The sequence below is a fragment of the Mixophyes fleayi genome, chromosome 6, assembly GCF_038048845.1.
Source record: "Mixophyes fleayi isolate aMixFle1 chromosome 6, aMixFle1.hap1, whole genome shotgun sequence".
In the NCBI taxonomy this organism is placed as follows: domain Eukaryota; kingdom Metazoa; phylum Chordata; class Amphibia; order Anura; family Limnodynastidae; genus Mixophyes; species Mixophyes fleayi.
Window position 1 is genome coordinate 45,211,114 of NC_134407.1, and position 20,144 is coordinate 45,231,257.

The 20,144-nt window shown below is 39.9% G+C and overlaps 1 protein-coding gene across 4 annotated transcripts in view; it reads right to left on the reverse strand.

Annotated features, from left to right (window-relative positions):
- PRKG1 (protein kinase cGMP-dependent 1) overlaps window positions 1-20,144 on the reverse strand; it is a 796,378-nt gene that overhangs the window by 375,982 nt on the left and 400,252 nt on the right. For all 4 annotated transcript variants that reach the window (XM_075216377.1, XM_075216376.1, XM_075216374.1 and 1 more), the window contains exon 3: window positions 18,945-19,058. In XM_075216377.1, coding sequence (XP_075072478.1) covers window positions 18,945-19,058 — 114 coding nt within the window. The remainder of the gene's footprint in view (window positions 1-18,944; window positions 19,059-20,144) is intronic.

Below are 20,144 nucleotides of genomic sequence, written 5' to 3' on the forward strand. Positions count from 1 at the left end.
AAACCTCTATTAACACTTGTGTCTAAAGCAGGCCTGTCCAACATGCGGCCCTCCAGGTGTTGTGAAACTACAAGCCCCAGCATGCTTTGCCAGTAGACAACCTGTTGATAGCTGGAAGGGCATGCTGGGATTTGTAGTTTCACAACATCTGGAGGGCAGCAGGATGGACAGGCCTGGTCTAAAGGGTGCTAAGTGATACATTCTAACCTTCTCCATTTTATTGGCTGAGCCAATATGCATGAGAATTCAGCAAATGGATAATGAACTAGTAACACCCCAGAGGCATGAGTTACTGTGGGCCTCCGTTTTGGCCATAGTAAATTGAGGTTGAGAGTGATTATTGGTTTAGTCTACAACATTTCTTTTTCCACATTGGGAAGGCAACAAATACTGAATTTCACTCTATGTAACATAATAACTAACTTACTTTTTGTTTCCGGAGCGGAGTTTAAGGAAAAGTGAGAGGAGGCGGGGGGTAGGGTGGCGCGAATCGCGTCATTTTGGCCCTGCCCTAAGGCAAAATGAAGTTATTTGCAATGAATTGCGTCATGGAGGCCCTCATCCTGCCCACTTCACTAGTGAGTGGGAAAGATGGAGGTAAGTGGCCTGCTCTACCAGGAGTCCAGGAGACCTACCCGGAACTCAGGAGTCTCCAGGGGAGTGGCCAAATATGGTCTGATAATGTACTGGGATTAAAAGTTTCACAGATGGAAAAACTACCATAATTTTCCTTATATGTGAAAAAAAGTTATACCAATGTATATAGTTTATATACAATTCCTATAATTCTGGTTATTTTGAGAAAATAGAAATATATGAGTTGCAAAGGCTGCCGTGGAACATAATGGACTGTTAACAAATCTAAACAAGTTTATGATCACAATTTTACAAAAGTGGCTGCAAATCAGTGGTACTAAAGTCACTGTGACCACATTTCAATTCTAGATTATATTTTTTCTTCATGAGCATTATAAGACATCTTCTATATTAACAATGAAATAAAAACCCAGAGCAGCAAGATACTTTTAAGGTCACAATGGAATTATTCATTTTTTTTAGATGTGCTATTCTTCATATTTTATAATCCTCTGATTAATAGTTTCACAAAAAACACAGCACATTTCTAAAGAAGAATTTCCTTAATATCAACATGGGACTGTTAATTTACATCCAAGAAACACAAAGGAGAAGGTCGACACAGAAGATTAAACCAGCGGGATATATAAATCATAGGAAGAAATAGCCACATCAATGTACTTTTTAAAGGTGACTGTGAGGACACACATGGTCAAATCAAGGTATGTAAATCATTACATAAACACATGTTAATGTCATTTTATTCCACTCTGCATATTGTTTATTATTGTTTTGTTTAAGCTTTTGTGGTTTTAGTATATACATTAGACTGTTTTTCAATTCATTACTGAGCAACCCTGAATAGAAAATTAGGCTGTTCTATCCGACTTATGAACATGTAATCAGTGTTAATTAACCAAATCGAATCAGGCCATATTTTGGTGGGTTGTCAGGTTTTCAGAAATATCTCCAATGTAGAAATGTATTTCCTTGGGGACGGTCTATTCTGTCTCTATCCAAATTACACATCTACCTGCAAAGTGCGACAGATAACTGCAGGTGTTCGGAGCCATTCCACAGGAAGAGTGCCAGGAACTCAATCTGCTGAACACAACCATTTCATTAATTGTTTCTTAAAACATTTTGTTAAACGTTTGATTTAAAGCTGGAGGACATGTGTTTGAGCTGGACAGTTCTAGTGTAGAAAGTCTCAAACTGTATTGTTTAGAGGGTCAATGACATGTATGTACTGTAAAAGGCATCAGTGATAATGTTTTTAAGCAGTTACTACGTTACCCATTATGAACAACAATAGTTGAACTGCGCACTTACCCAAAATATTTTTAATATTTGTCTAAGAAGCTAGATTCTATTGCAAGCTGATCCAGTCTTGCATAGGAACGTTACCCATTATATCTCCAGAGGTTTATTGCATGCACTACCCCCCTATAAAAAAATCACCTTTCATTTTTATTTTTAAAGTGTTCCATTTTGTTATTTGCTAATCCGCTAAACTGTTGTTTTCAGTTACAGACTTTTCCGCTAAGCAAACCTCCCTGAGTTTCCGCCAGTTGGACTTCTTCCCTTACCTTACTAGTGTTGCTTAGACACAACCATCTCTTGGACCACGTAAGGACGTGTAGGTGGAGCCACCAAAAGTGTCATCTGGCTATATCTCTGTGGCACCTAACCAAACAGGGCACACCCCATGTTGAGATCTTACCCATGGATCCAGCTCTCCATCATATACAGGGCTCAGAAGATAGCAGCTCCTGCTTCAGATCAAGCAGCTATTTTAAGATTTTGGGCAGGGGAGGGAAGAGGGAGGGTCTGCTCCAGATATCTATCTGGGTGGGAGACTTGATAAGAAGAGAAAGTCCATTTGAGTGTATACCAGGAGAAGCTTATTTATGGAAAATTGAAGCTCTACTTGTCAAAACAAAATCTTAAAAGACATTCGGAAACAAAAGTCAAAATCCTTAAGATGCCTACACAGCTAGTAGAACGTTTGATAAGCCAAAAGCTACCCTGAAGGTTCTTAGTGTTCCACATTCAAATAATTTATGTTGGGCAACAAGTTTTATTTGTTAGGATAAAATATACAAATGTTTTTACATAATGCAATCATGCATTTTATGATGAGTAACCACACTCTAGAAGACTGCAATAATGGCTTATCCTGACAGAAAATCCATATGGTCATTTATTGCTGAGCTGAACCACTATATCCTGGGGCTGTTGTTTGAGCTTCAGTTTAGTTTTCAAAATTATCCAGCTTCACTTGAGTTATAAATAAATCTGTGGGATTGTCAGAGAATACTTGTAAAGCATGAATAATTGCATATCATTTACATTCCTGCCTACTAAATGTCACCTATCTGAAATGACAATTATATTATAAAAGGCTTACTCGCTACCACACTGTAAAGTGCAAAATAACTGTTGTGTAGCAGTTGGGTAAATTAATGACAGGTCTATGCTAAAAATACAGCTAAAGGAGAAATATAACATTTCTGAGAATGCTTTACTTTTCTGTAAATGAGCACTGTAATGTAACATATATAAAGACACAGGGCTAGATTTACTAAGCTGCGGGTTTGAAAAAGTGGGGATGTTGCCTATTGCAACCAATCAGATTCTAGCTTTCATTCATTTAGTATCATTCATATAATATTCTGATTGGTTGCTATAGGCAACATCTCCACTTTTTAAACCCGCAGCTTAGTAAATCTAACCCACAGGGTTCTATTTATCAAGACCCTGTGATAGGGAAGATTTCATATCTTAAAATATATTCTAAAAATATTCTATTTGCCAATTTACCAATTAAAGGATGCCGGCCAGCAGCTCCCGACAATACTGACAGGAAGTGGTAAGAAGAGTCTTATTGCTCGCTAGACCAGTGCTTGGCCTCTCTGTGTATCTGTGAGCTGGCTTTGCCTCTCACTCATGTGTACTCAAAATGGAATCTTGGGCTTTGGCTTTCAGTACTACATTCCTAAAAAAAATAAATAGTAATAATAAAATTTAATAAAAACAAGTTGGATAAAATACTAAAACAATAATCAGTAGGAGGATAGCGTTGGTACTTGCACACGTTCGCTCTCTTTGTGGGCATGTGCAGTGCAAGTTTTGGTAATTTACACTACACAAACTGCGTACGTTCATCTTAGCATCGGGACCGGCATCTTTTTATAAAATAGGGATTATTATACATGCTGTTGTCTTCCATTCGAATCCTTTCCTCTACCGAATCGGGTGTTAACAATAAGTTTAGTGTCATTTTGATTCATACAGTATTGGCAATATGATCTAACCGTTCTTCTGCTGGGGAATAAAATAGAGATCTGTGAAACATGGTCTAGTGTTAAACAAGAATTAACAGCCCAGAGCAGAGAGTCTCAGTTCTCCAACGTGTACCCACTGATCTCCCAATGGCTTTCCTGCAAACGCAAGATTTATACATTAAGAGGGATTACTAAATTAATTTTGAGCCAGAGCATGTGTTGTATTTTGCCAAATTTAGAAATAACACCCAGTTGTAGCTGGTGCTGGATTATTTTTATCTTCCTTTAGGTTGCATTTCTGAAGTACTTGATCTATTACACTCTTTGGATTACGTTTCTATTATGATAGCTTTTTATAATTTAGTCTCATTTGCCAATTTTAATATGCACTTTGTGAATATTTTATTAGCATATTTCATTTACATAATAACTTAACTAATAGGAACCACTGAAAGGTTTTATGTAACAAAATCTCCTCTACAGCCTAAAATTCTAATTTAGCTTTTCTATCCAAAATGTTTTATTATAAAAATGAGAATGGGTTAGAGCAGATCATGTGAAGCCAGTGACGGCAGATGGAAGCTACAGTAAAAATAAAGGCACGCTGCCAAGATCCAACATTTGTAGGTAAGCAGATCAGTGTCATTACTTACATGTGGTGCACTATATGCAGACCCTAGTGCACTACAAGCTCCATCATGATTTGTTCACTAAATACAGTTGTTTTTTTTGCAACTTAAATCTTTTTAAATATTAATAGTAGGATGTATACCATATACATTCTGATGTGGGGCTTACTATGCTTCCTCACTTCACCCTGTGTTTTGGGGTTTCAATCCTAGTTGTCACATATTCTGCTGGTACCTCTTGGCCAAGCCAGCCACTCACTGACTGTCAGCTACACACCAATGTGGTGTCCCCCAGCTGTAGGTGGGTTATTCGCTGCCACCACCAGTCTCCTTTACTGGCACCAAGAGCCGCTCACACTTCTTGGGTAATATGTAGCTATTGCAGCACCACTTTGCGGAATCCTTCCTGACTGTGAAGCAAGACTGCTGGGGAACTGGCTCTATGCAGGACAGCCAGGGGGTGGAATTAAGTGGGAGTTTTCATCTGTTTATGACAGGGACACTGCAGTGCTGGAACAGGTGTAGTTACAGCAACAAGCAGCGTCTAATAGATATTAATCTATTGGCTCAATTAGCCCTTCATTGCATACACATATACCACAAGGATGGTCACTAAACCTACTTTTATACTGAATCATACACAGATCTGGGGGAGGAGGAATCACTCCCTTAATCAATTCATATTGACCCCCTTATTTGTGCACAAGGGTCAGCCTGCACATTTTACAATAACTATAGTATAGAGGGGGAGTTGTCCAACCACCTGTTCACATGCAGTCAGAAGACTCTAGGGGGTAAATTTATCAAGGTATGAGTTTGAAAAAGTGGAGATGTTGCCTATAGCAACCAATCAGATTCTAGTTATCATTTATTTAGCATATTCTCAAAATGACAGCTAGAATCTGATTGGTTGCTGTAGACATCATCTCCACTTTTTTAAACTCACAGCTTGATAAATTTACCCCTAAGGCTCCAGCGACTCTTAGTTTGGGCTGGGGACAGGGCCAGCACTACCACTAGGCGATCGCTGACAAGCCGGTTGTTGCTCTTTCACCTTTTTAGTTTGTTAGGGAAGGAGATGATTCCCCTCTGCCCCACACAATGTAAGAAGAAGGAGAGGGGCACAGGACTGGACAGCACAGAACTGGAGGGAGAGGTGCGTCCAAGAAGTCTGAGGCAATTGGGAGATCTATTCTTTTGATCTGCAGCCTAACTTTCATGGTTTTGTCACTAGGCTATTGCTTCACCTCCAAGCCAAATCCATCACAGGATCACCGGGACCCGTTATGGCAATGTCATCAGCAGGAGCTCACTGAGAAAATTTATAGAATTGCATTTCTGCGTTCCTCAGCCTTGGGACCGGGGAATCAGCAGCATAGCACCATTGCGTTGTCACTGGGTTGCAGCAGTAGTCAACACTAAACAAACAAGTAAGGGCAGCACGGTGGCTCAGTGGTTAGCACTTCTGCCTCACAGCACTGGGGTAATAAGTTCAATTCCTGACCATGGCCTTATCTGTGTGGAGTTTGTATGTTCTCCCCGTGTTTGCGTGGGTTTTCTCCGGGTGCTCCGGTTTCCTCCCACATTCCAAAAAACATACTAGTAGGTTAATTGGCTGATGTCAAAAATTGACCCTAGTCTCTCTCTCTCTCTCTCTCTCTGTGTATGTTAGCGAAATTAGACTGTAAGCTCCAATGGGGCAGGGACTGATGTGAATGAGTTCTCTGTACAGCGCTGCGGAATCAGTGTCGCTATATAAATAAATGGTGATTATGATGATAAGGGGATCGCCGGCATGGCTAGTCTCCAGACAATAGGAGCAGGAGCCTAATAATGCTGGGATCCCCCTTGTCTCACTGCAGCAGCCCCCACTATCCATGGTCCAGAAAAGGTGCTGTTGAGAGAGACTGTATGTTGTACACAGAATGTCACAGACTTTCGTACAGTGTATAGTATAACAGAGCAATCTATACTACAGAATAGCATATGGCATCGCTTAATATCACAAGGTATTACAGAACAGTTTCCCAAGGCAGAACACATTGTAGTGCACTGACATTATAGACATATGACATTAAAGGCAACATAAGGTATAGCAGCAGTTCTTGGGACACTATCCAAAGTGACCTTTTGGTTGGATGCTATGAAGCTTCACTGTAGATATAAAACATTGGTAATCTATGTGAATGTAAATTATACAAGTATTGGATGACAGCCATGGACAGAGTTAGAAGCTGTTGCTCCTCTTCTGTGTCCTCCCAATCACACGTGCTTGATTTCCTTCCTCAGTGAATTCAGTGCCTGCATCCGGACGGCTGACGATTGCTCATGAATGCAGAATAAAGTCTATTGGTTCCAGAACCAGCCAATGTGACGTCAAAGTGCACTCTATGCAAACACATAGTTCACTACATTATGTTGGTATTGTGACCACATAAATCTAGGCCTGCCATTACCTGACGTGCTTGATTATGCCGTGCTAACCCCAAAATGTATTTGTAAACAGAACAATTGTTGTGCTATGAGACAGGCTGACTCCATGGGCTAGATTTACTAAGCTGCGGGTTTGAAATAGTGGGGATGTTGCCTATAGCAACCAATCAGATTCTAGCTGTCATTTTGTAGAAAGCACTATATAAATGAAAGCTAGAATCTGATTGGTTGCTATAGGCAACATCCCCACTTTTCCAAACCCGCAGCTTAGTAAATCTAGCCCCATGTGTCCAAACAATTGTGCTCCATCTGTACGTTCTTTGGAGACAAATAGCAAGCATTTAAAATATAGGTTTTGATGATATTTTCCACTAAAAGTTCACCTTATTCCACATTTGGATAGCGGAATTTAATCATAAGTGTCCCCACAGTCCTACCCCAACCACACCACACAGTAGAATAATCGACCATCCTCGACACAGCCCTATTCATAGAATATAAGATCCACAAAGCACGACCTTACAAATACAGTGCAAATGGGCATTCTGCAGCACAGTGAGGATTGTATAGCCGGGAATTTCCATCTCTCCAAAATGATTTGTTCAGCTGCAAAATCCTATTTGGGGGAAATTTCACCACAATTCTGTTCATCTCTAAAGCTCATGTATCGCACAGTGTTAAATCAAGGTGACAAGTGCTGTGCGTTGTACATTTTACCTGCACATTGTTTAACTTTCTTTCCATATGGAAATGTCAGTTAGCATTAGAGATGAATAAAGAGCTGGATGCTTGTCAGTCATTGCTTCCATCTCAAAAAACATCATATAATACATTGGATGGAGATAGAAAGATTATTTGTCATAAAAAAAGATAAAAGATTAGCCAGCTTTATTTCAACAGTAAATAAAGCCTCACAATGATCAGAAGTAATTGTAATCAGCTAAACTCCTCTGTGCTCCAATCCTAAATGACAGTAGATTTGGCATGTCTCAGCTGACTGTGGAAGTCATGTACCGTAAACACCTTTGCACCAATGTGCCTGCATGCTAATCTCAGCACACCTAAAGCAGCACATCTACCTTCGCTTTCAGAAGACTCCTCCGCAACCCATCTAGGCACGCGGAGAGGGAGACAAATCTCTAGAGCAGTGTTTCTCAACTCCAGTCCTCAGGACCCCCTAGCAGTACATGTTTTCCATATCTCCAGTGTAGCAGGTGGTATAATTATTTCACTGGTCACCTGGCAATCCTGCACTGTTAGTGGGTCCTGAGGACTGGAGTTGAGAAACACTGCTCTAGAGGCTCACTGTACTAAAGTGTAACCATCACATCCAACCTCCTTCCACCTTTCATAACATAAACTGTTCAGTTTTTTCTTAAAATACCACTTGCTTTGGCAACATTTTTGGTTTCAATTAATCACGAGAGACTATATTATTACATGTGGCAACTTTGTCTGCCTGAAGCTGTTTATCACTGTGCTTAGAGTGTGTCTGTAAAGATAAATTTTCACAGGGACCATTAGAATTATAGGGACATGACCAGAAGACCGTCAGAGCTGTTGCAAAATGCAATTCCTATTGTGGGCTAGAAATGGCTGTGCTCCCTTTAGTTCAGTAACAAATGAGCCCCCCCCCCCCCCTCCTTATTTCGTTTTAGTAATCTTACACTGCAAAAGCAAAATGTTGCACTGCCCCAAAAAACAATGTGCTCCGGTGTGCCTACTATGTACTCTGCTAGAAACACCTTAAGTCCATCCAACGCCTCCTTTCTGCCTGTATTGCTCCTAGGTGCACCTACATAACTAGAGGCTCACGATAGGTCTAAAAACACTTTTGCATTATGCAACATGTTAGGGTTCGTAAATTACCTCCTATGTTAGGTTGCTAAAATTAGGAAACATCTGAAACATTATTTCCTTTGCAACTAGTATTACACTATCATGCAGCAGCAGGCTCACGCCACGCCAAGGCTATAATGCATTCGTTCTCTCAGTCCTTTCCATTCTGGGTCACTGGGTTGTGATTTGGGGCAACCTATATTTTATTGTTGAGCCAATACGTTTAACTTCTGGCAAACCTTGTAACATAGTTTTCATCTGATCTCTGCTGAGCCTGAAAATGAATGATTTATTTCATAGTTTACAGTTTCTCTATGATGTTCTCTGCATTCTGCTGACAGCCTCCTAGTAATAGGGCTTCATCTTAAATTATGAAATATTGTATCATTTTAATGACACCATTGTTTTCATTATATCTTCTAATAAACTTATTTGGATATTGCATTTGCGGCACGTTTTGTATTTGTTGAGCAAGCCATTAAATGGAGTATAACACATTTATTGAGTACTATTTTTTAGAGAATTATTTGGGATACAAGAATAATAAAAAAAGAAAGTAGTCATTGTTGTTTGTGTTGTTTGCTCAGCCTCCGAGGCTTTGATTATATATCGAGAAGCACTGACAGTTCGGGCATTCTAATTCCCAATGTATTGTTCTATAACATCCAACACAATTTGAGATTTGCCACAGCTGCCTCTCGTTGCTGTAGGTAATTTTTGAGGTGTCATTCAAAGTCTCTGTTGCAATAATAAATGCTTGAGAGAGCCTGGGAGATTCAATATTTCCCAGTAACGCAGGTTATAAAAGAAATGGACATCCAATAATTTTAAACCACTGAAAAGCCAACTGCTGTGATTGTTTACTATATCATCTGTCAGGAAAACGGCAGATTCTTCCTTGGACAAGAGGTAATAAAAGCAGTAGGGACTGAAATTAAATTCTGATGTGGTTAAAAAATAATTGAGAAGCAAAAGTGTGATCTTATATATACTTTGTAGTAGATCATCACAATAGTCATTTGTGCTGGTTGCTAAACAGAAAAAGACCATAATGAAGGAGAAATGTAAATAGAGAAAAGCTGAATAAAATGTGCAAGCACAGGTATTATTCTAGATTAACAAGTTGAATGTAAGAAGTTGTAGAGATTCACATATATAGCTTACTCCTGTTTCTACTATTGGCTTCAGGACTGGATGATAAGCAGCCAACCAGGGTCACCCACATAGCAAGGGCCAACATTAGGGCTAGAGAGTACCGAGTACCCTTTCTGTTAAGGACGTTCAAATGTCATGTGGGGTACGGAAGGGTGAGGAACAGGCCTATGAGAAGGGGGCATGTGGGGTACAGAAGGGTGAGGAACAGGCCTATGAGGAGGGGGCATGTGGGGTACAGATAGGTGAGGAGGGGGCATGTGGGGTACAGATTGGTGAGTAGGGGGCATGTGGGGTACAGATTTGTGAGGAGGGGGCATGTTAGGTGCAGAATGGTAAGGAGGGGTCATGTGGGGCACAGACTGATAAAGAGGGGTCACAGGCTTGTGGGTAAATATAGGGCTATACATTAGCAATATACCAGCTATACAGTAATAGCACAGAGATAAAGTGAAAGTAAGACTGTATATTATTTTTATTACAGCTCTATTGGTGATTTTGTTTTATTTTTAAATATTTAGAACTATTCTTGATTAATTATTATAAAATATTTATAATACAAAAAAAGGTTTTTGAGCATGCTGAAGATGTGTTCTTTTTTGACCCTGTTACGGGGCATTAAGGAGGCTGTCATCACGTAACACCCACTACTGCATTTCTTTTGTTTCTTTAGGAATGAAGCACTGGTCCCCACAAACTATATGGCCCCTTGCCACCCTTCATGGAGGGGCAGCGCTGCATGCTCTGAGAGCACTGGTCCCCACAAACTATACGGCCCCTTGCCACCCTTCATGGAGGGGCAGCGCTGCATGCTCTGAGAGCACTGGTCCCCACAAACTATACGGCCCCTTGCCATCCTTCATGGAGGGGCAGCGCTGCATGCTCTGTGAGCACTGGTCCCCACTAACTATACGGCCCCTTGCCATCCTCCATGGAGGGGCAGCGCTGCATGCTCTGTGAGCACTGGTCCCCACTAACAATACGGCCCCTTGCCATCCTTCATGGAGGGGCAGCACTGCATGCTCTGTGAGCAGTGGTCCCTACTAACTATACGGCCCCTTGCCATCCTTCATGGAGGGGCAGCGCTGAATGCTCTGTGAGTGCTGCTGCCTGGCACACTGGCAGGACTGGACAGCATTAAAATCTTCTGTGTATGCTTCTGAAGCACTAGGCTGCCCCGGACCCTCTTCCCTCTAAGGGCAGGCCGTCAGTGCAGAGTTTGTGCATTCACAGGTTTCATTTTGATGAAGACCTCATACTTGCCCACTCTCCCGGGAATTCCCGGGAGGCTCACGAATTTCGGAGAGTCCTCCCAGATCTGCAGAAAATTCATGGGATTGAATGGCGGAGGCGTGGCTTCATTGCGTGATTAAGCCCCCACCCCGCTATTCAACTCTGTGAATTTCGGTATTTTATAGTGGGGGCGGAGCTACGGAGATGCAACAACGTCACCACGCCCCCTCCTACACCCTGTCACGCGTGACTTTGAAAGTTGGCATGTATGCCATACCTGATGGCATACATTTCAGAATGGTGTACATGCCCCCTGGGCAGGGGGTGGCAGGGAGTGTTAAAGTGCTTCTTTCTCAAAAAAGGGAGTCTCCAGGATGAGTTTGGTGACTACGATGACCAATAGAGCTCTGGGGGTAAATGTATTAAAGTGTAGATTGTGCAAGTCGCTGATATTCTGCATCTTTGTGGGGGAAATGTAAAATGGTAATTGCTTTATAGGCAAACTTTTCCTGTCAAGCCATTGTTATTTTAAATTTCCCATGCAAAGATGCCGAATATCAGTGATTTGCAGAATCTGCACTTTAATACATATATACCCTGGTGTCAAATAAAAAAAAAATGAAACAAAAATTCTGACCTTAGAGCTTTTATCCTAATTGTATTCCTATTCAAGTAGCCCAAAGTGCACTCGTTTTAAAGCTCTGATCCCAAGGAATGCCAATGTGATTTTTCTCAGGGTCTACTGATGTCTTAGGCACCTATTTATCAAAATGTGGTTATAAGGATGATTTGATTTTATCTGAGTTTGTTGCGGTGTTAACAAATAGAGTTTATCAGGAACATCTTGCCTCAGCGATACTCAGATGCCCAGGTGACCAGGGCCGGTGCTAGGGTCCATGGCGCCCTAGGCAAAATCGGTGCCCCCCCCCCCCCCGCAAAAATCGGCGCCCTCCTCCCTCCTTCCCCCTCACCCCGTCTTTTCTTACCTTGTCTCACCACCGCCGCCTCTCTGCTCCGTCTCCTCCCCTCCATTCACTGACACTAGTGAGTGGAGGGGAGGAGATGGAGCAGAGAGGCGGCGGTGGTGAGCAATAGCCTCTTCCCCCCCTCCCCGTCCATCTGAATGCTGTGCGGCGGCCGTGACAGGTATGGTCAGCGGTCGCCGCACAGTTTTAAAATAAATTTCCAGTTCTGTGGCGCCCTCCAGGTGCCCTCCAGAGCCCGGCGCCCCAGGCAAGTGCCTAACCTTGCCTAATGGGAGCGCCGGGCCTGCAGGTGACACAGGCTCTGGGTGGTAAGAGTCACCTTACTGCTCCCTCAGCCAGTCTCTGTGGATATGGGCATGCGTGAACCAGGCTTTTTAAGCCTTTGATAAATATGCCCAAGTGTCCCTGTTCAAGTTCATGAAACAATCTGCTCTCCGTGGGTAATGCGTAAAACAGGAAACATCAAAGACGTAAATGTAACACAGAGAAACTACACTACATACATGCAGCCAACCCAGCGTTTACTGGTAGACTATCTCCAGAAATGAACGTTGTTCTGCAAATATTGAAATTAGTCATGAGGTTTATAAAACTGGTATGTTGAAATAATAGACCGAAAAGTACCATCTGTATATACTTTACTGACTACATAAAGACCATAGCAATAAATCTGGACCTCACACTTGGAAATTGGACCACATTAAAATATAAACAGCTTAGATGAAAGTTAAGTAGAGTATAAAATAAACTGCATTGAAGGATCTGCAGAAAATATTAATGTTTTTCTTTATTTGGCAAGGTTAAAGGTTCAGAAAAGGCAGGGGAAATATTGAAACATCAAAGAAGGCTTAGAATACAGGATCTATAAGAGACAGACAGAGATAAACTAGCCGGCAGTTTTATAAGCAGGGACATAAATGGAAATATACATCAGGATAGTCACCCTTGGGACTGATACACTATAAATGTGGAAAGAAACGCAAACAAACCCAAAGTATTTCAAACATCTGGGGAATTTTGAAAATGTTTCTGAAAATCTGCCAAGATCATCCTAACATTTAAAGTTTTAATGTTCATAAATCTCTTTAAGATGTCACACATGTGGAATCCACAAATCCTTAGTAGCACAAGCCTGTGTCCTAACCTTCCTAACCTTTTTACACTGAGCAACCCCGACAGATTTGTTTCCCCTGGGAACCACCAAATGTTTTACAGCGCTTCACCACAAACACACTGTGCTTTGGTTGCTCTTGATGCCCAGTATATGTAAAACCAATTTTGATGTAATAATCAAATTTTATTTTCTTGCAGAGATGATCTTTTTATTGGTCATAAAGATGTTATATTGGGGGAGGCGGCAGTTCAGCACACGGCTGATCAGATTCAGATGTTGATGCTGCTGCGTTTTGTGTGTGTTTCAAGGCCAACATTTTTACTTCCCTTCTTTAACCAAAGATCCATTGTTGTTTCTGGCCAGAAAGAGGTGATCAGCTCTCTTTATTAATATATTGTTAATTACTAGGTAGAAAACATGGTTTTATTCTTGTTGAGCAACATGCCTTTTTCTGCTCAGTAAAGCTGCACTTCAGGAGGAGGCAGTGATCTGCAGCCCTCCAGTCAGGGACGTTTTAAGAAATGAGTGGGCCTGTGTGCAACATTAGTCCTTGGGTCCCCCACCCCTGAACACAATCCAAATAAGGGTGCACACATATTCAAGCTAAGCAAAAAGCTATCTAGCCCAATTGCTGCAGAGAAGTATAGACTCCAATGTTATTATAGTAAAGTTTCATATCTCTAGGTACTGTAGAACTACAAGTACCTTACTAGCTACAGAAAATCTGTGACAATCTGAGGTTCTCCACATGGTGACAGAACGTTCTGATCAGGGTTGCCAACTCTGAAATGAAAAACAAGCAACCGCTAAGTGAAAAACAAGACCAAAACAAGCCCAAACAATCCTAAAAAGAGCCCAAAAAAGCAAAAAAATTATTATTTTTTTATTTATTATACAACTAATAAGATAATATTAATAGTAATGGGATCTGCAGCAGTTTCTGCAGTTACAGTAACTAAAGATGAAGATTCAGGAATTATAGCTGCACTTTAGGGGTTTGTTTCTCTGTACACTACAATATATCCCTAGCTTTACACTATAATTACACATATCATGCTCTGACTGGTCACATATATACTCTCCATATCTACTGCATACAACACAGACAGGCTCCCCAAAGAGGAGCCAATGCTAAAGTTTACCTACCAACACCTGAGGTCACGCCCACGTAAGAGACCAGCAGCGTCCTTACACTGACTAAACCGCTATTATACACAAGGCAATAAAGTTTTTTGAAAAATAAATAAAAATGTTATGAACACCAAAAACCCGCAACCCGTCACCAGAAAAACCCCGCAACTCTAAAAAAAAAAAACAAGCCCAATTCCGCTTGTTATAAGCGGAATTGGCAACTATGGTTTTAATCATTCTAACTCCTCCCCTTTCCTGGCTCCCTGGCCAGACATGATATATCACCTGACATGAGACACGTCACACATAGATCCATCCACTTACCAATAAGGACAATAGTGCAGCCTTTACTGATTTTTTTCTAAAAAACCCTGAGGAAACACTTGAACTGATGTAGTGGAACCAAATAAAGCGAAAATTAAATTTGCTACTCAAAACACTGTGCAGTTACTCAGTGCTCTGTCTTTGTCTCAGTGTAACTAAATCATCCCCAAAAGTTGAACCATAAACAGTTGGATTATTGGTATGATTGATTGCACACTAACTTTCCAGATTTTAAGTAAACTGAGGAACTTTGTAATGTAGCCCACACACTTTACTAACCTTCAGCTATAGAATGAAGTATTGACAGTATTTTCCAGTGATTATATACTTACACGTGAGTCATTACATTTTTATAAATAGCTCTGTCAAAAGTTATAAACCTTATAAATAAACCCATTTAAAAAGAAAATAATCAATTTAATTAAAAAAGACATAACCAGGGGCAACATTGCTTACACAATACACATGTCTTGACACTATGCTATAGTACAAATAATACATCTGATTTAATGTGTTCATATAATGTAACTCTGTAATTTTATGAGAAAGTATTTGGCAAATCCTTATAATTGATTATTAATGATCAATTTATGGAAGTGTTTTTTGCTCTGCATTTCTAATTGCTTTCATACACCAGTGTTAATCAAATCAAGGAAAGTACTTAGAATTCTAACTTGCTAAGCACTTGTTTAATCCACAGAGTTAAATGAGACCAAGGGCTAGATTTACTAAGCTGCGGGTTTGAAAAAGTGTGGATGTTGCCTATAGCAACCAATCAGATTCTAGCTGTCATTTTGTAGAAGGTACTAAATAAATGAAAGCTAGAATCTGATTGGTTGCTATAGGCAACATCCCCACTTTTTCAAACCCGCAGCTTAGTAAATCTAGCCCCAAACATCAGTGTAACCAGATCAACAGACTTTTTTTCTTTTAAAGGTGAATTTCATCACAAAGCATGTTCCTCTTAATAGTCAAACGGAGGGTGGTTTGTGTATTGTTCATTCAGCCGTGGTATGGTGTCACATTAGCGTTTTAAATCATTAGTATTTTTGCGCTCATCATCTTTTACAAGTGCTGTAATAGCTTCCGAAAATGTGCTTTTAAAGGACTACTAAGCAGCAAGAACTGAAACGTTCAGATATTAGACATAAGGGTTACATACATTGTTCACTGCTAACCTGTAACTGTTAAAAAAAAATACTATTGCCTCCCCAAGCCCCTCCCACATCTTTAGGATAGTCCTCATGGGCTCAAATAAACGAATCGGAATTAAGTTGCTATGACATTTTTGAACCTGCGTCTGACTCTACATGATGTACTTCTGCAAAGCAAGTCTGCCAAGCTGGAAGTCTTTCTGTGCCTGCTCTCTTTTAGAAACACCACCAAATTGGGTTGGAAGTTACCATAGATTAAAAAATAGGCAGAGTAGACGGGCCAAGTGGTTCTTATCTGCCATCAAATTCTATGTTTTGTATGTGAAGTATTAACACTCCAGTTATTTAATAAATATAATTCATCTTATACATAGCCATTGATATATATTAATTTCAGTTAGTGGTTAACTTGCTCTTTATAGACAAATTATTTTACTGAGCATTTAACGCATATTGTGGGACAAAGTCTGCAATAATAAAAATAGATTTATATAGGACAGAGGCTTACATAAGTCATGGAAACTTTTCCTAAAAGCTGCCAGCGGTTTAACATCAGTTTGACCAATTGAAGGCCCTCTACACCATAAATACATGTTGCATTATATAAAATATCTAATACCTTTCACAAGTAAATAGCTAAAAGTCCCAATGACAGAAATTGATATGTTTGACATTGTATATACATTTGCTATGTAGCTGTTTTTAGCCGTCTTCTGTAAAAGGTAGCTAGCTATTAGCTGGCTGCAGTGTCCTTCACTGAGATTACTTGCAGGAAGCCCGCTGTGTCTAGGATAATATGCGTCCCCCTCATGATCACATTATCACAAACATCTTCAGTTCTGATAAGCTCCTGAAAGGTTCACATATATATTTATAGGGGTAGCTCTTTTATGTAAGCAATATGTATCTTGGGTTTGGTCATCCTTTATGTAAGCTTTGCAAACATAAAAATCCCACTTATATCACCATCCAATAGCAAGTGATATCTCAAAGTGATATTGTGATTAACATAATTAAAATCTTTAAGGCGTAATTAATAGTTTATCAGGTCTAACAGTGGATGCACAGGAAGCATGTAAGAGCTCTGGCTAGAGAAGCCTAAGTATCTGTACTGTAGAGATACTAAACAGTGACAACATCAAGGATGTATCCTGGTTTCATTCCATTTTCAGCCCTTTAATCCTTCACCTATTAATCTTTTTCTCAAATCAGGGCAACAGACTGCAATATGCCTTGGATTTCAATACCATGATGTTGATAGCTTAGTAACTGTATACCTCATCAATTCAGTCTATTTTATTCAGCTTGATTTATTTCATATTAGCAATAAACATATCAGGTATAATTCTGTGTAGTGCTGGTGTGTCCATCAAGCTGGCTACAAGGAGTAATATATGTAACCCATGTTAATGAGAATGTTTATTTATTTTATCAGTGTTACTGAAATTGTTTAATGTTAACACTAAAATAGAAAAACAGTGTTGACATTAGAAATTAGAGTACATGAGCAATGTGTTCATTTAAAGAGCGAGAAGGAGTATGATTAGAAACTAAGCAAAGATAAAGGTCAGGTGTCAAAGAGCAGGAGAGGGAGTGACGGTTGAGACAGATGAGTGGAGGAGAAAAAGAGAGAAGGGGGAGGACATAGGAGAAGCAGGGAAGAGGAACATTGAGGAGAATTCATGCAATAAAGTATATCAAAGGAGAATATTGTGACAGACTAAGAAGATAGTGATCGATATAAGAGAAGGATAAGCTATAGAGAGACCTCAGACCACAAGGATTAGAATCTGTGTGCCGGGAATACGTCATTTGTGAGAGATATATGTATCAACCCACAGTCCAGTAGTAAACCATGTGTGTAATTTGCCTACAGATGTTTATATAACTGAACTATAGTAGATTCCCTTTCTCTAAAAAAAGGACTGGATTTAGAGATAATCAGACTTCTTTTCTTCAAGCACAGACAGTTAATTGGTAATAACTTTTTACCTCACTGCAGTAAGATATTGAACATATATAGGGGCATATTCAATTAGCTGTGATGTTCGGATGAACATCGTGGCTGTGCATTTTTTTACGGTAATATGGCACCACAACATCACGGACTTCCCTTCACAACCCTATGGGGGTAGGCCTTAGGGAAAACTGAAATATTGCGGTAACGCTGAGTGCGTTTGCGTCCGTCCCGGAGGGACTCCACGCACAATTGAATATTCCCCATAGTGTATGGAGTGTGTACACCTTTCACAGACTTTTGTCTCACCAGTCATGTATGAAACATTAAATGTTTATGATTCAACAATAACATCTTGCAATTTTTAAAGAAACAAAGTGAGGTTTAAATTATATTCTTTGGTGATGGATTGTACAAAAGGCTATCCAATGTGAGAATAATACAGAGAGTGGAAACCCTCTTCATTTACTGTAGTTTTTTTCATTAATTCAAGACATATATGTCAGAGTGATTAAATTATAAAAATTGCACACAGATATTCAATGCACTTATTATACTGGACACCTCAGCGATACAATGGTTAAATACCTCCACTGTCAATACGTGCACCAACGGCTATTCAAAGGTGATATATACATATATAAATCTATACATATCTATATATGATATATACATACAGGAGAGAGCACACTGTGCCTACGATAAAGAGGGTACAGGAGAGAGCACACTGTGCATACAATAAAGAGGGTACAGGAGAGAGCACACTGTGCATACAATAAAGAGGGTACAGGAGAGAGCACACTGTGAATACAATAAAGAGTGTACAGGATAGAGCACACTATGCATACAATAAAGAGGGTACAGGAGAGAGCACACTGTGCCTACAATAAAGAGGGTACAGGAGACAGTACACTGTGCATACAATAAAGGGGGTACAGGAGAGAACACACTGTGCCTACAATAAAGAGGGTACAGGAGAGAGCACACTGTGCATACAATAAAGAGGGTACAGGAGAGAACACACTGTGCCTACAATAAAGAGGGTACAGGAGAGAGCACACTGTGCATACAATAAAGAGGGTACAGGAGAGAGCACACTGTGCATACAATAAAGAGGGTACAGTCTTACTTTTGACGGTTGCTGTGCGGGTGCAGTTGTACAGTATAGCAAGTTCTCCAAATACTTTTCCTGGTCCCATGGTGCATAGCTTCACACTTTCTTTTGTAACTTCTACCTTGCCGTCTGCAAAACAAAATGTTGATTGTGTCAGTATTGTTATTAAGCGGTGGAATGTAAACACTTAAAAAAAAATAAAAAAATAACTCCTGAATAATAATATTAAAACAAAACAGTGTTTAAAGGATATAATATTTGGAAAATACCCCTCTCATGTTTGAAAACATTTGTTACTGATTAGTTATATTAATGAAAGCAAATATGATTAACATACAAAAGGGTCATATTTCCCTCCCTGTGTCTCACTGACTGTTCTACATACCATACAATAAAATAACAGAAATAAACTGTATATTTACCATGCTTGTATACTATATACAGTACAATAACTCTCCAGAAACAGCTGAAACACAGCTAGACAGAGCAGATTAATTCTGCACATCTCCTTTAGCGCCATTAGAATTATGTCGGGTCATGTTTCAATAGACAATATTTGTCTGTATGCTCAGAAGGATTTTGGTGCATATAACGCATGACAGCCCCTCTGACAAAGGTCTGACTCCAGACTTGCACATTTGGACTCTCTCCACAACACCTTGACTGAGCTTTTTCTATATTCTCATAATGTCATTTACTCATTATTCCTGTCAACTATCTCATGATGCTGGTAGCCTACCAGTGGTAGGCATGGCAATGGTAAGTAGGCTTGTTCTTAATTCATATAGAATAATTGTGGAGTTTGTAATATGAAGCACATTGGGTTTTTTAGTGGTTTTCTGCTGGCTAGGTGCATATTGTGTGGGTATAGATGCCGCTAGCATTATCCTAAAAGGGACCATAATATTCTAATTACTGCTGGAAATGTTACTTAGCAGTTTATTTTCGGAGATACTTATTCAGGACAACTTGACATATCATTTTGAGATAACTCTGTAGGTTGAATGAATGATGCTGATAATTCCATTGTCCACAGTTGTGTTAAAACCAGAATATTTTGCAGAGTGAAAAGGCTTCACAAACCTAGCAAAAGCCCATATACCTTCGTCTAGTGCATTATTATATGTTAGGTACGTAATGAAGTCTTGTTTTACGTGATTGACTAGATAGACCGGTATAGGGAACCCATCTCTGCACACTCTGTCCAGAGCAAAG